This window comes from Falco peregrinus, chromosome Z, assembly GCF_023634155.1.
Source record: "Falco peregrinus isolate bFalPer1 chromosome Z, bFalPer1.pri, whole genome shotgun sequence".
In the NCBI taxonomy this organism is placed as follows: domain Eukaryota; kingdom Metazoa; phylum Chordata; class Aves; order Falconiformes; family Falconidae; genus Falco; species Falco peregrinus.
Window position 1 is genome coordinate 37,582,687 of NC_073739.1, and position 15,172 is coordinate 37,597,858.

At 44.4% G+C, this 15,172-nt stretch overlaps 2 protein-coding genes across 17 annotated transcripts in view; both read right to left on the reverse strand.

Annotated features, from left to right (window-relative positions):
* The window catches only part of SECISBP2 (SECIS binding protein 2), a 28,796-nt gene extending 17,634 nt beyond the window's left edge, over positions 1 to 11,162 (reverse strand). For 6 of the 16 annotated variants that reach the window (XM_055790217.1, XM_055790213.1, XM_055790215.1 and 3 more), the window contains exons 1-6: positions 11,037 to 11,160; positions 9,076 to 9,221; positions 7,040 to 7,301; positions 4,972 to 5,101; positions 4,340 to 4,563; positions 3,165 to 3,252 (exon numbers count right to left, since the gene is read on the reverse strand). In XM_055790217.1, coding sequence (XP_055646192.1) covers positions 3,165 to 3,252; positions 4,340 to 4,563; positions 4,972 to 5,101; positions 7,040 to 7,301; positions 9,076 to 9,221; positions 11,037 to 11,078 — 892 coding nt within the window. In that variant the 5' untranslated portion in view covers positions 11,079 to 11,160. Of the gene's footprint in view, positions 1 to 3,164; positions 3,253 to 4,339; positions 4,564 to 4,971; positions 5,102 to 6,587; positions 7,012 to 7,039; positions 7,302 to 9,075; positions 9,222 to 10,843; positions 10,990 to 11,036 lie in introns of those variants that run through there. The other 10 variants (XM_055790221.1, XM_055790220.1, XM_055790222.1 and 7 more) reach the window with 9 other exon arrangements.
* Positions 11,163 to 12,023: 861 nt separating this feature from the next.
* On the reverse strand, positions 12,024 to 14,782 carry CKS2 (CDC28 protein kinase regulatory subunit 2). Its single transcript, XM_005239833.4, has 3 exons — positions 14,620 to 14,782; positions 13,473 to 13,600; positions 12,024 to 12,347 (listed from the first exon to the last, which is right to left on the reverse strand). The coding sequence occupies exons 1-3, from the start codon at positions 14,676 to 14,678 to the stop codon at positions 12,295 to 12,297; spliced, it is 240 nt and encodes a 79-aa protein (XP_005239890.1). The 5' UTR covers positions 14,679 to 14,782; the 3' UTR covers positions 12,024 to 12,294.
* Between the last annotated feature and the right edge of the window lie 390 nt (positions 14,783 to 15,172).

Genomic DNA, 15,172 nt, shown 5'->3' on the forward strand with positions numbered 1-15,172 from the left:
ATGCTAATTTTCTAAGCTATCTTTATTTAAAATAATGCATTTCTGCTACATTTACATATAAAATTCCTTCAATATTTATCCAACTCAGTCATACAGCTTTCATGTAAAGGTCCCACCAGTATTTTCTACTTTCTAAAACCCTCCCAGTTTTACAGACATATGCATCAGCTCAAAGACTTCCTTAGCATACAATAATTTTAACTACTACGACTCAGAGGTATCAATGTTTTGAAAGAACTCACAATTAATTTTGTAAATATTCCTAACACACAACAAATACCGAACAAAATCTCAATTTTTCTTTAGGAATGAGAAGAAGTTTCACTGAACAATTAAACAGCATATTGGGTTTACAACAGCAAGGCTTTGGTAGCGGAGAGAGGCTGCAGGGGTGGCTTCTGTGAGAAGGTGGCCACTGCCAGCCCCAGCCGGCTCCAAAGCAGACCCACCGCCAGGCACAGCTGAGCCAGTCAGCGACACTGGTGGCATCTATGTGATAACATATTTAAGAAAGGGTAAAAAACACTGCACAGGAGTTTTTGAGAGAGAGGGATAAGAAGAAATGTGAGAGAAACAGCCCTGCAGACACCAAAGCCAGTGAAGGAGGAGGGGGGGGAGGTACTCCAGACGCCGGAGCAGAGGCTCCCCTGCAGCCCCTGGAGAAGACCGTGGTGGAGCAGGCTGTTCCTGCAGCCCTGCAGAGGAGCAGAGAGGAGCTGCAACAAACTGACTGCAACCCCCATCACCCTGTGCTGCTCTGGTCAGGGAAGAGGTAGAACAGCTGGGAACGAAAATGTGAAAATGAGCTCTGGAAGAGTGGAGTAGGGGGGAAAGAGTTTTCAGGGTTTTTTTGTTTCTCACAATCCTACCCTATTTTTAATTGGCAACAAATTAATCTTCACCAAGGCACATCTGCTTTGCCCGTGATGGGTGACTAGTAAGCAAGCTCTCTGTCCTTATCTTGACCCATAAGTTTTTTTACCTTATCTTTTCCTCCTGTCCTGCTGAAGAGGGAGAGTAAGAGAACAGCTGGGTGGGAGTCTGGTGCCAGGCAAAGCCAACCCAGCACAAACAGCTACTTTACTCTGGGTGACAGGAATTCAGGATAGTGTGTAAGGAAAAAACATTATCAGATCATAGAATGGTTTGGGTTGGAAGGGACTTCAACGATCATCCAGTTCCAACCCCCCTGCCATGGTCAGGGACACCAGGCGGCTCAAAGCCCCATCCAGCCTGATCTTGAACACTTCCAGGGATGGGGCATCCACAGCTTCTGTGGGCAAGATGACTTTAAGTTTTCTGGAACACCTTTATCTTTACAGGGCCCTTCAGGGCACTTCAGCAGATTAACCGGTCCTTTCTGAATCTTTACTGATGTCACTGGAAAATAATGACCAAACTGTCCAGACTGGTGCGTGTCTGTGTATACAAAGAAATCCAGTGAGGAGCACTTGGACAATTCAATGCGTAATGCATGTAATGCCCCCGTGACAGAGTCCTGCTGAACAGAACCTTCTTAAACACAATTCCAGATTCAAGTATTTCAATTGAATTTAAATACACAAAATACTTGAAACTAGCCACTTGATAGCTTCTGGAAATAACAAAAAGAAAATTTCTGCATCCCCACAGCCACACAATGTGTGAGTAAAACAAAAATATGGGATATTTCAGCATTGCAGTTCTCCACAGCTATCCTCCTTTGCTTAATGTTAAAATTATGTATGCCACAGAATAATGTATAGGTACACACTAGACTCCAGACCACCAGCTAACTAAAACAAATCTGCTTATCAAGACTGTATATTTACCTCTCAATTATTCTTGAAAAAATCTGCAAATTACTCAAAAGACTTCCAATAATCAATACACATTACTTTCCTTTTAAAAACATGGGAGGCAACTACAGCAACACATGCTGTTGAGCATCAATGACACAACACAGAAGGGCTCAGTATGGGATCCAGTTCTGTTTAATATCTTTACAATGATATGGATGAGGGGATCAAACACACCCTCAGAAGTCTGCAAGGCACACCAAGCTGGGGGGGAGTGTTGATCTGCTTGAGGGCAGGAAGGCTCTGCAGAGGGAGTTGGACAGGCTGGATCAATGGGCCGAGGCCAGTTGTATGAGGTTCAACAAAATGTGCCGGGTCCTGCACTTGGGTCACAACAACCCCATGCAACACTACAGGCTTGGGTAAGAGTGGCTGGAAAACTGCCTGGTGGAAAAAGGACCTGGGGGTGCTGGTTGACAGCCAGCTGAACATGACCCAGCACTGTGCCCAGGTGGCCAAGGAGACCAACAGCATCCTGGCTTGTATCCAAAATAGTGTGGCCAGCAGGGCTAGGGAAGTGAACGTCTTCCTGTACTTGGCACTGGTGAGGCTGCACCTGGAATCCAGTTTGGGCCCCTCACTACAAGAAAGACACTGAGATGCTGGAGTGTGTCCAGAAAAGGGCAACAAAGCTGGTGAAGGGTCTAGAGAACAAGTTTTATGAGGAGTGGCTCAAGGAACAACTGGGGTTGTTTAGCCTGGAGAAAAGGAGGCTCAGGGGAGACCTTACCACTCCCTACAACAACCTGACAGGAAGTTGCAGCAAGGTAGGCATCAGTCTCTTTTCCAAAAAAACAAGTGATGGGGCAAGAGGAAACAGCCTCAAGTTGCACCAGGGCAGGTTTATATTGTATATTAGGAAAAATTTCTTCACTGAAAGATCTGTCAAGCACTGGAACAGGCTTCCCAAGGAAGTGGTTAAGTCACCACCCCGGAGGTATTTAAAAGATACCTTTATATATACATATATATAAACGTATAGATGTGGCACTTAGGGACACCGTTCAGTGGCAGACATGGCAGTGCTAGGTTAATAGTGGTTGGACTCTTACGATCTTAAAGGTCTTTTCCAACCTAAATGATTCTATGATTCTACAATCCCACTTTTGATCAGCTGATTAAATTTATGAGCATGAATGAGCTCATTTGCAAGAAAAACTCATACAGCTTTAATGTTTTTGTTTTTTTTCCTTTTGTAATGCGCTTGCTGTTTAATTCATTTTTTACTTTACACATCAAAAACTCCTCAGAACACTCTAGTTTGCCAAATTGATGAAATGCAAGCTGTTAAAATACAGGCAAATATTCTGTGACAGAAGCACTTACCTCTACCATCAAATGAAGAGTGAATTAAGTTGGCTAGTGTTTCATCCGAAGTTTTTGATGAAGCTTTGATTTCCACAGAAGTATCTTCCTGTAAAATACAGTCAGGTATCATAAAACTAGGATTAAATCACTGACCTAAACTGAGCTAAACATAAAAACCCCCATGAATTAAAAAATCCTCAACCTGCGCACAGATAAAGGTGCAAGGAATTTTGTAGTCCAACATTTTTTGTTGTTTTTCTTAGTGGAACCATCGTTTCAACCCTATAGCGTTACAAAATACAAGCAGATACCTCTTCACTGCTGTACAAGCAAGATGATGCCTTCTTACATTTTAAAAAAGCATTTGAATAATGATTCCAAGAAGTAACAAGAAAAAAGTGTTGATGTTTTTAATGCACTTGGAACAAAGTCCATCATCAAACTAGCAATCGAAAAGAAAACTCAAGTGACAGCAGAGAGGTCTTTTTTCCAGCATAGGCAGTTTTCCACTTAAAGGCACTGGAAATACTGTGCTGTTTGGATCCTTCAAGCTTATTCATCCTTAATCACTAATGAAAACTCTGATTCAATATATGCAACATACTGCTGAATGTGTCAGTATTGTATATATGAACAAATAGGGAAGAAGGAAATCAAGAAGAAGAAGGAAGTTAAATGCTTACGTCTTAATATTTTTTCCTCATTCTGGAATTCAGTTTCTTATTTTTATCCTTTAGCATAAAGTACAGTATTCCACACTTTTTTTCCCCCTTTTTTAAATCTGTTAAAACTATTGGGTAAGTGACTGCTTACCTATTACTTCCAAGTGAGAGAAAAAACAAGAAGTTGTTAAGAAACCGCCAGAGCATACGTGCTCTGTGTAAGCAAGCTAGAAGTCTAAACCATAGCAGTACCAACCTAAATTCTAACAATACTTGGCTTTCCCCGTACCTACTGGCAGCACAGACAAGGAAAGAATACTGAGAAAGGGTAAAAGAGGAGACAGCAAGCATTGACAACACCATCTACAAAAAGAACTGTAAAACCTCTAGCTCTGAAACTCCATGCTTGCAAGGTACTTAAATAGGTCTTAAACTACAATACTGAATGCAAAGTACTTGCATTGAGAAACATTTCAACTTTAGACTGTTTACTTGTTTTTTGAGTTCTGCAACATGAAAGCATCAGCTAACCTCTGTGTTCAACAAAAGAGACACCTGTGGTTGACTAAGGCATGTAATATTACTTTCTGCTGAACATACTGCTCCACTTTTATGCTGCCCATTCAGTATGTCACTGCGTCCCAGACTCTGTGACTTGTGGAAATCCAGAACGGTAGCTTCACACACAGGTGCAGGAAGAGACTCTGGTTTTGGACTTTGAGTTGACTTCTCGTTTGTAGTTTTATTGAACCTGTCTGAATAAAGCATGTGAATAATTAACGTTGCTTGTAATCATTTCCAGGTATGTTTTATAGTACACTAATTGACATCACTACAGTAATTGTCACAAGAATTACTGCTACACATAACTCTCATTAAAAAAAGCAACCTAGCAATTATAAACGACGTGTATACACAACACCGACTCTGCAAGCAACTGTAAATTCAGATGCTTGCTTAGGATTTTTTTTGTATCAGTTTACAAGAATTTGTTCAATCTGCAAAAAGGCGTAGTTCCCCATCCCGTGCCAAAAAGTCACACAGGAAAGAAATCCTGTTCCTCAATTATTCTAGATTTAGAAACATGGTCAGAAACTGAAGGCTACAGCAGAGTTGGCCATTTTACATCTATTCCATGTATTTCTAACCAAACACATTTGTACCTGGCTTCATGGAATCTCTGCTGCATGTGGAGGTCTGGAATGAAGTCCTGTTCACAATTCTGACAGAAGCGTCATCTCCATCCTGCCTTTTCTTGTCTAATTTTTTCTCACTCTCTTTTGATCTCCTCTGCTGCAAGAATTTGTGACATATTTAGTTGATTTTACTTGAACGTTGTAAAGGCATCAAGTTTGCCTTGAGTTACTGTTAAATACCTCTGCATCTGGAGCGCGGCCACCAAGTTAGTGAAACATAAACACTTTACCATAACCATGAATAACTAAACAAAGAGGAACAGCCAGTTAGAAACGTGTTACTTGATTTTATCTACCCTGTTAGCTGTGCCATTTTTAGTGTATACTATAGCTCATGCAAAAGGGACTACTCCATACATTCCTAGACAACTGTACTTTTAAGATCACATCAATCACAGCATTTCCAATAGTTTAAAGTTGTTTGATCTAAAATCACCCAGTCTGATTTTCTAAAGCTGAGTTTCTTCTAGAACAGGGCTAAAATCTTAAAAGGATTCAATCCTTTGACTAAACAACATACTATGGGCAAAGCCAGGCAAGACTGATGTCACAACATCCAAAACACTTGGAGCAGACAGAAAGTAATTAGAAAAGATACACCTATATGATTCCAGTAAAGGAAACATTCATCTATACTGTAAAATCCAGAAATCCCTGTAATTCTCACAAGAAACATAGTATGGCAGAACTGAGCTCAGGAATCAGTATGGCAGGCAAGGAACAAGCACTAAGCCTGCATCTATGCAAGTATCAACCTATGTAAGTAGCTTAACTTTTTCTGATTACAGGATGCTGGCTAAATTCAGAGCACATCTGGCAGCAACATTATTTTCTTGGGTGGCAGGACAAGGCAATTCCTGACCTTCAAAGCTAAATTGCTGAAGCTACAGGACATGCGATCACATTGATGCAAAGCTGCAAAGATCAAGCCTTCATCTCCAAGCTCACAAAAAAATAAATGACAGGAACAACGATAGAAAGACTGTGAAACATTCCACAGCTCAGCCCAAGCCCCTACAAAAATCACAGAACTCCTCCTGGAAGCCAAACTTCAGTTTCTTCATATGACATCACCTGTGTGATGCTGAGCTAATCACGTCCCCAGACAGTTTCAGTGTTTAATTTTTCTCTATTTTATGTCTAGTAATGCATACTTGGGGCCTGATCTTACAACTTCCTCTACACAGGCCTGACCACAGTGAAGTTGCCAGGTCTCTGCCTAGGAAGTACAGTCCACCAGGATGTGACTGGAGAACAGATTACTTGAACCTGTTGGAAACAACAGCAGCCTTACAGATCCAAGAGACACAATGTCAACCAGGGAGGGAAATGGGTTAGTAATAAATTCGATTTTTTTTTTCCCCCCTGATTTTTACATCTTGAGGAGTTTGTCTATCTTTTTGTTTGAAAGTATTATCCAAGTTTCAGGAAATTTATGTCCAAAAAAGCACACACAAAAAATGACAAATGTTTACTGAACATCTGTTTTACTTTTGACTGAATGACAATGTTTCTAACATGAACTTTTTCTTCCCTCTCAATACCAACACAAATTCCTGTTCTCTTGTGGACTGTCTTCTTACCTGTAGCACATCTTGGAAATTCTTCAATGACAGATGTGGTCTCATCACTTATCAGCCACACAACTGATGACAGCTACCAGGTCTCTCAACTCAAGTTCATGGAAGCTGCCACTGGGCTCAAAAAAAGACCTTCCCCACCTTCCCCCAAGCCCAAATAGGAAAGCATTGTTCACAAATGGTCTTTCCCGCTCCCTCCAACCCTCACTGTTCTTTGAGAAGAAAGAATAAAATTCCCCTCATATTCCAAAAACAATAACTGAAAAACTGTCATCTGAACTGTAGAAATCCATGGACTTTTTTGAACTCTGAAGTTGGGCATATTACTATCATCCTCTTTAAACGCCATCCATTATCATGACAATAACAGAGCGTGATTATTCACTTCAAAAAATGAACCAAACATTTAGAAATAAGAATTTAATTTAATTTTTAAAAAGCATGTATTTGCTCACCTTTGAAACAGTCTTACTTTCTCGTCTGATCGGATATGTTTGCTCAGCAGATTCACTGACTATTCCTGAACCATTATTTTGTGTTGAGTTGTTAGAATGATATTGTGAGCCAGCTACTGGATATACATTTGCAACAACATCAGATGAGTAAGAGCAGCTGGAGTATTCACGGAAGGCAGGGTCTCCCAAAACACTACGTGATGCACATTGAGAAAGAGATGAAAAGTCATCCTGGGGCAAATCTTCAGCATATACATGTTGCCTAGATAAACATACCAGTCTTTGGCTGAAGAATTTGTTTAACAAGAAAGCTGTATTTCAGAAGAAAACTGTTCCCTGTTACTTCAGTTAAGTATACACCCACTGCTGTAGACAGCTTTAAAAATAATTAATTTTGTTTGGGGAAAGCATGTAGTTTAGCAAATATTTTAAAACCCAGATGTTATCTGTTCCCAAGTTCCAAAGCTAGTCTGCTTTGCAGTTACAGCTCTCATTTCTGTTTAAGGTTTGTCAGTGTTCTTCGTATTTCTTTTCTGTAGGCTTTTTCTTGTGAAACAAACCAAAAGCACAGTATAACTACAGGACATGCATTACATACTTGACTACAAAAATACAAACATTAAAACCCATCTTAAAATGCCATAATAACAAAGCAGGAGTGTAGCATCTTATGGGGTATAACACATGTATGAAATACAATAGAAAATTAAGATAATCATTAACTGACCTGCATTTAACCATCACGGTTTACAAAAACATGACATGCCTGGGGCGTGCCTTTTTCCTTCAAATGTATACTCAAAGTTTGCTTCCAGTCTCCCCCTACACTTTGTACAGAAACTACACACTGATATTCAAATTTGATAGGGAGAAAGTAAATTTCCCAGTTTAAGGAAGTTGCATTTAGTATTTAAAACTGTTTGCCATGAAGTGGGCAACCTCTGAATCTTGGGTAGGTAATGAAAAACAGAGAAACTTTTCCATCACAACAAGACACTTCAGGTAACACATTTCTTATTGTCTGTTGCAATTCTGATAGACTATACAAAAGAACTCTTAGAATCATAAGTCTACACAGAGAAGAAAAGTAACAAATTAAGAGTAAAAAAAAATAACTATGCCTCAGTCACAAGAAGGCAAAATATGCATCAGAATATTGCTGCTGTCTGCTGGGTTTTTTTTTAAAGTTAATGCTGTGTTTTTTCTAATGCACAGATCAGGCTGTACTCACCTCAATGTTCAATTGCTATTAAAAATCAAAATACTGAGATTTCCTGTAGGATGAAGTGAAGGCCTACAATGAGTTTGTTGACTACGGCTCTCCAACTGAACTTGTCAGGACACAGCAATAACTTCACAGTAGTTGTAAAATTAATCTAATACTTAGAGTGTCTGAGAAGCCACTAGAGAACTACGTTACATCACAAGATTCTTACAAGACTCTCAATTATTGCAGTCCCATGTAAGTTTTTTTCTGGCTTGCTCTGGGGTTAACAATACTTTCTTCTCTAAGTCTACCGTGAATGTCTTTTCTTTCAGGCCTTATTAGAATAAAACTTCTATAAACCTGTAGCATTCTTACTAAAACTGCCTTTCTGGGGATGCATGGGTTGTGGAGAGGGGATTCAGGAGTCGTCCCACATACCAATTAAATGTTTTACAGTATAAGAAACCTTCTTAGAGGATCTTTCTCTTCCTTTTATATATTTATGCCAGCCTTGTTTTAATACACAACCATTCTTTCACCCAAGGACTGTATTCATCTCCTTCCAAAGCACGGAGACAGATCCATCATTACAGACCAAGAAATCCTCCTTAATGCTCTGTAACAATACAAACCCTCAAGAGTGCTAGACAAGGTACCAGACCTAGGCCCAAAGAACAAAAATGCAAAAACCTAAACCATGAAGGCAATGCACAAACACTTCTATGGCTAGAATATTAATGCATCAGAGTTTTGACTTTGTAAGAGTATTCAGTGTCTGAAACTGGAAGGCTGAAAACCCCAAGAAACAAGATTCAGAAAATAGACATACTTATCCAAAGATGGTTCCTGAACAAATGGGTAGCATGTAGTTAAGTACCTAGGAAAAACACATGCCTCTGATGGTTCTGACCATGCCACAGTTACCGCCGCATGCTTTGGGACAAATGGTTTGACCTCTGCTGACAACTTGATGCCCTAAGAAACAAAACGTTTTTTGGCTACATGCATTTGGAGATTAATGTTATAAGTGAAAAATACTCATCCTTGTGAGCTTAACTGTCTTTATAGGAAAGTGTCAGTTTGCTCTCTTCTAACAAAACATGCAAAGCAATAAAGCTCACCAAAAGGAAACAGAGGAAGAGGGAAAAACAAACCCAAGGATTCTAAGAGAAATGTGACTGTTCTGGAACGTTATTTCCTTCAATACCCACATTTATAAGTAAATACAAAGGTCAGCTATGGAAAGGGCAGAGGCCTGCTTAACACAAGATGCAGTAAACACTAATATATGAATTCTTAATTTAGAGTTGAATGGCATAAGCTAAAACTCATAAATATACTAGCACTACTGTAAAATAAAACTCTGGAAGTATGTAACAATAATGGCTTTGTGTACATTTGTATTTTATGGCACCCGTCTGAAATGAATACTTAATCATATAGCCTTCTCATTACTGGCACAACACAAATATACTGAAGACAAATTTTCCATTTGTTCTGAATTACCATCAGCTTAAACTGGATATGTATATATGGAAGGACACTGAAATGACATTCAAAGCTTTAGTCACCCTAATACATGCCAGAAGTCATTTCTATAGGTGATTGTGTATTTTGCGGTAACTGACGCAATTAATGAAAACTGGCATTTTTTCACTTGTCAACGCCGATTTCAATAACTGAGTAACACACAAAGCCTTTAGAAATATTTGAACAGCAATTTCAGTGCTTGATAATATGAGCTGGATTCCCTGCATCCTCTAGTACAGGGGTCCTCAAACTTTTTAACCAGGGGGCCGGCGCGGATGCAGTGGCAGGCAGCCATCTGCGGCTGCTTGGTTTCCCCCCCAGCCCCCGGCGGGGGGGGGGGCGGGGGGGTCTGTAAATACCGGGGGCCGGACTGAGGACCCTGGGGGGCCGTACCCGGCCCGCCGGCCGTAGTTTGAGGACCCCTGATCTAGCGGCTCAGCAGTCCCTTGTATCATAAACGTTTAAAGGGCTCCAATAGCCTAGAGCAAATTACAAATAACTAACTCTTCGCTTTCTGAATTTACCCAGCAGATCCGAAATATACAGTGAACGTACACTGTAACTGCGACAAATAAACCGCGAAATTCGCACAGTGAAGCACACCATATGAAAAGCATGAGCTTGGGAGGTAACTAAAGCATTATTCAACAATCATTGCGTCACCACGACGTGTGTCACTGAAAGCGACTGTGACTGCAGGCTAATCGCCAACTTTAGAGACCCCGAGCCTGGCCAGTAAGTCCTCGTGCAACGCAACGGCGTTGTTCCTGGCTGGGATCTGTGCACCATACTCAAAGCGAGCGGGACGCCTACCTGCCCTCGCAGCAGGAGCTCTGAGCGAGAAGCGGTTTTCATACCTAAGCTCGCCGAGGTAACGCGTGGGGCTCCCGCAGCCAAGCGGCGGGGAGCGGCTGGCTGCGCACCCGCCTCAGCCGTCCCTCCGCCCGCCCCTGCCCCGAGCCAAAGGCCGACCCGAGGCGCCGTGCGAGCCACCCGCCCTGCCGCGGCGGGGGCCCGCGGGCCGACGGAGCGCTCGGTGCGGCGGCGCCGACCCTGCGCCGACTTACCGCGGCCTCTGCCAGCCCGGCCGCCAGGCGAGAGGGAGACAGCTCGCCGCGGGCCCCGGGGACGAGGCAGGCCGCCCATCTCTCCCACAACGGGCGCAAGCGGAGGCTCCACAACCCCAGTTACGCAGCAGGCCGGGAAAGGCCGGGGAGGGCGCAGGGGAGTGGGAGGAGCCGCCGCCGCCGCCGCCCTTACCTCGGCGCCTCGGCCCGCGCCCGGCCGTCTCTCCGCCGCCATGGCGTGGGCGGGCCGTGGCCCCCGCCCCCGCCGCCCCCAGCGCGGCCGCTTCGCCGCCAGCCCGGGCCAGGCCCAGAGGCGCGCCGCGATGACGTCACCGCCGGGGGGTGCCACCGCCCCGCCCCCCCCGGGCCAGGCAGCCGCGGAGCCGCCCGCCGGCGGGGCCCGGGGCCACGCTGAGCACAGCGGGCGTTCGAGGCTGAGTCCGGCGAGCTGCAGTTGCGAGCGGGGGGCACCGGCGAGGAGCAGCCCCGTCCCGGCAGGGCGGCTGAGGCAACAGGTACAGACAGGCCCTGGGGCCTGACCCTCCCTGCTGCGAGGTGCAGCCGATCTTCGTTCCCTCCCAAGAGCAGGGCAGAGGGGCACAAAGGTGTTGCGCTCACAGGCAACAGATCAGCATACAGATTTTTCAGGATCACAAGACAGCACCCAGGAATCTGGTGCTAAAGCCCAGGAGGGAAAAAGCATGGTTTCAGCACAAGTCAGTAAGATTGTTACCGATGGCTTTTCTAATTAAGGTGCCTGCCTGGCACTTGGAGATCCCCACTCAAAGGGGTAAGACACCCCCAAACACCAACAGGCTAGTAATTTAAGCATGTGAGAAGCTAGTCTGAGTATTACCTTACCACCACCAGCTTCCTTTCCAGAGTGCTTGCTGTCCCCCATTCAGATAAGGGCTAGGAACTTTGGCATGTAGGGCAAAATAATTCTTCCAGGGAAACAAAATAGGTTCACCCAGTTAATTCCCCCCCCCCCCCCCCAAAAAAAAAAGTACATACTGTTAAAAGTTGAACTATTTGTTTTGTCAGGTGAATTAGAACTCTAGGCAGAGTTTTCTAAAACATTAAAAGAAATTTCTTTGCGCCTATTACTGAACAGGTGAGTCACCAATTTGAACATGCAGAAAAGTGCAAATGGTACTGAACAGTTAACAGGTCACATTAATCAGAACATGCACTGCTTTAATAGAAGAAAATTCAGTGAAGACTTAAGTAAGCACTAATGTTAACAGTGAAGGAAGAGTTTCAACAGTCTTCAAACACCATAGCAGCCTACTTTGAATTGCATTTGACTGAGCTTTGTTGCTGTGAATAATACAGCTCATGTACAGATATGGATGTATGATTTGTACATTTCAAAATATTTACTGAATACTACCAAGATATATACACTCATATACAGTTCCAGAAGATTTAGAAGATTGATAACCAGGTATTCATTTCTGCTCATTCTTTGGAAGAGGTCTTCTGAAGAGAAGAATATGCGGTTCTGTGGAAATAAAATGGAACAGTGGGTCAGTCTGTCCCCTAAATCCTGATTACAGGAGTTTCTTCCGTTTAAAAAATCTTGAACAGTAGTTAAAGATTGCTGTCAAGTAATAAACAGGTTAACTCCACAAATATGGCCCCATGTGTAATATTAACAGACCAACTTTGCAGTAACCTTACAACAGTCAAAGAGGTACTTTTTGAAAGTTTTATACCAAATGTTGGCAGTATCAAACTTAAAATACTTACAGGAGGGAAATACTGGGGAAAATACAGTACTTTTAGTTAGTTTTGGTACTAACTGCCCCTCTACATTAGTCTATTTGATGAGCTTTGTTACTGAAAGTACTCATGCTGTCCTTGTTAGGTACATAGTGTCAAGCATCAACAAAAGCCGCTTGTTAGCTAACAATACAGCCAGCTTATTGATCTGACTTGTCAACTCCTCCAAAAGTATCAAAGTTAACAGTGGTAAGTTATACTGATTTCTTCACAAGCTTGGAATTCCATGCCGCTGCAATTCATCTCTCACCACTAACTTTTAGTCAGCCTTGTCAATTCTAAGTTACATTGAATGGCTGTTTTCAGTACATCTAAGTTGGTAGGAGTTTGAGGGCTACACGCTCCATCAATTGAAAGACTGGTTTTAAGTGCTGCTTTTATGTAGGCTGCATAACTACAGTTCAAAATATACTGTAGACTTTGCAGAGCATTAATACAGAACCTCATCTACAAAAGCATCTAGTAAGTTTCTGTACAAAAAGCAGGTATGTCAGCTTTATGATTTAAAAATACACTGCATGTAAAGTTTGGTTCAGTCACCGAGACACATTAAAGAGCTTACATGAAGTCTATTTCTATAGGCAGAGGTAGGAAGTGTTTCTGGTTTGTTCACTGATACACATGGTGTCTGAGAGAGGTGATGGTTTAAAAGAAAGGCTGGTTTTTTTGCCTGCGTTGACAAATGGCTAAAGTAACAAGGGGATAGAGAGTAATGTAAACATTCAGTAGTGAATTCCATCTGGATTCCACAGGAGCAAATTATGCACTAAACATTTCAGTTGAGCAACAGGCAGTTGATATTTTAGACTCTCTTGTTCACCTAATACTGTTCAGATGTACTTACCTGGCTCGTGGATCATATAGTGAACCCAACCAAAACTTTGCTGAATACCAAGTTGTCTCCACTCTTCTTCAGACATCAGATGGGATTTTGGCACTTGTTTTGAAAGTTCTCTTGGCAGCATCACATGTCTATAGAGGTTTAATTATTAAACACACATTACATGCATAGACCTACACTGAAAGACAGTAAGCACATTCAGTTATGAATACCCACGTTCACTATAAAGCAGCCTAGGGTGCTGAGTGGTACCACTACTTTGATTATGAAGCATCTGTCCCAGAATCCAGTTCTAAAACCACTTTGTCTACTAAAGATCACATCTGTAATGCAACATATATTGAAACAGCCTACTTCCTGGAAGAAATTACATTGCTGGTTTGGAAAGACAGGGCACTAACACGACTTCAGAGCCTGGTCTGTCAGCTGAGGAGAAACATACAGCCTGCTCTCCATATTCGCAAGTTACTTTATCACTTAACAGAAAGTGGAGCATTCAGTCTTGGTTTCGCGATCGTAAGAAGGACACTTTGATCTCTAAACAGAGGAAATGATGGCATCTAAGCGAGCGGGTCAGCGGGGCCCCAGACAGCTTAGGCGGCACAACGCACCCCCTCCCGAGGCCGCACCCCGCCGGCCCGCGCAGCTAGCGCCACCAGCGAGGCTGATGGGCTGGCACTCCCCACGCGTCCCCTGGCGGTCGCCACCCGGGTCTCGTCAGCAGGGGCCGAGCGCTCCCCGCCGGCAGACCCTGCCCAAGCCCAGCTCTGCCACGGCCGCTCCGCCTCCACCGGAGCGGGGAGCCTTCAGCGCCCTCCGGCTGGCTTGGTCTTGCGTTGCTCGCTCGCCGAACAACCACTCTAGAAGGGCCAGCCGAGACCAGCATTCCAAAGCACCCCCACGCCCAGATGGTCGGAAGCTACGTGAAGAAGCGAGGCACGGCTCTTCCCCGCAGGCTTTACGCCCCTCTGCCCCCCCAGAGGCCAGAGCCACGCTCGCTGCCGCCGCCGGCGGAACTTACTCCCTGAGGGCATCGCACAAACCCCGGGAGAGGTGCCGGCCCAAGCCACCCCCCTCCGACAGGGCCACCAAGGAGCCCCCTTCTCATGCCTTCTTGCCGGCCCTCCCGCGCTCAGGCACAGCCTCATACCGGTACTCGTACTGCTCGTCAAAGTACTTGTCGGAATAGTAGATCTGCTTGTTCGCCATAACTAGAGGCGGCGAAGGCGGCAGCAGCAGCCTGCTCAGCCCTCTTCACAGACAACCCCACAAACTGAGCACTCGCTTCCGCGCCCCGCTCCGTTTGAATCTAAGAGCTTAACTGTGATTGGTGTTGCCGGGCCAGCCAATAGCGTGCCGCGCCGCCACGCCCGCCGAACCGCCGCGTGACTCGAACGCTCGCTGTTCCACCAATCACTGGAACGCGCCGGCGGGGTATTACGTAAGGGAGTGACGGTTGGGAGGTAGGCGGGTGGGGGCGCGCGCGCAGCGGCGGCGCGGGGCGCGTGAGGCGCAGGGCCGCGGTGATTGGCTGGCCGCCGCCGGGGCCGGGCGGTTCCAGCAGTTTCCAGACTGTACGCGAAGGGGCGGGGGCGGGTGAGGGGGTTGTGGCTGTGAGGCGGCCGTGCAGGGTCCGTATCGTACCTGTGTCGTACCCTTGTCGCGATCGGCTTGGCGCAGCCCTGGCGGCGCGAGCGGCTGCA

Bases quoted from the DNA above. Each gene is read 5' to 3' on its own strand.
- CKS2 (XM_005239833.4), bottom strand. From the start codon at position 14,678: ATGGCGAACAAGCAGATCTACTATTCCGACAAGTACTTTGACGAGCAG. The intron at 13,601-14,619 runs GTATGAGGCTGT...AAACCTCTATAG, and splicing joins GACGAGCAGTACGAGTACCG to ACATGTGATGCTGCCAAGAG. The intron at 12,348-13,472 runs GTAAGTACATCT...TTATTTCCACAG, and splicing joins CTATATGATCCACGAGCCAG to AACCGCATATTCTTCTCTTC.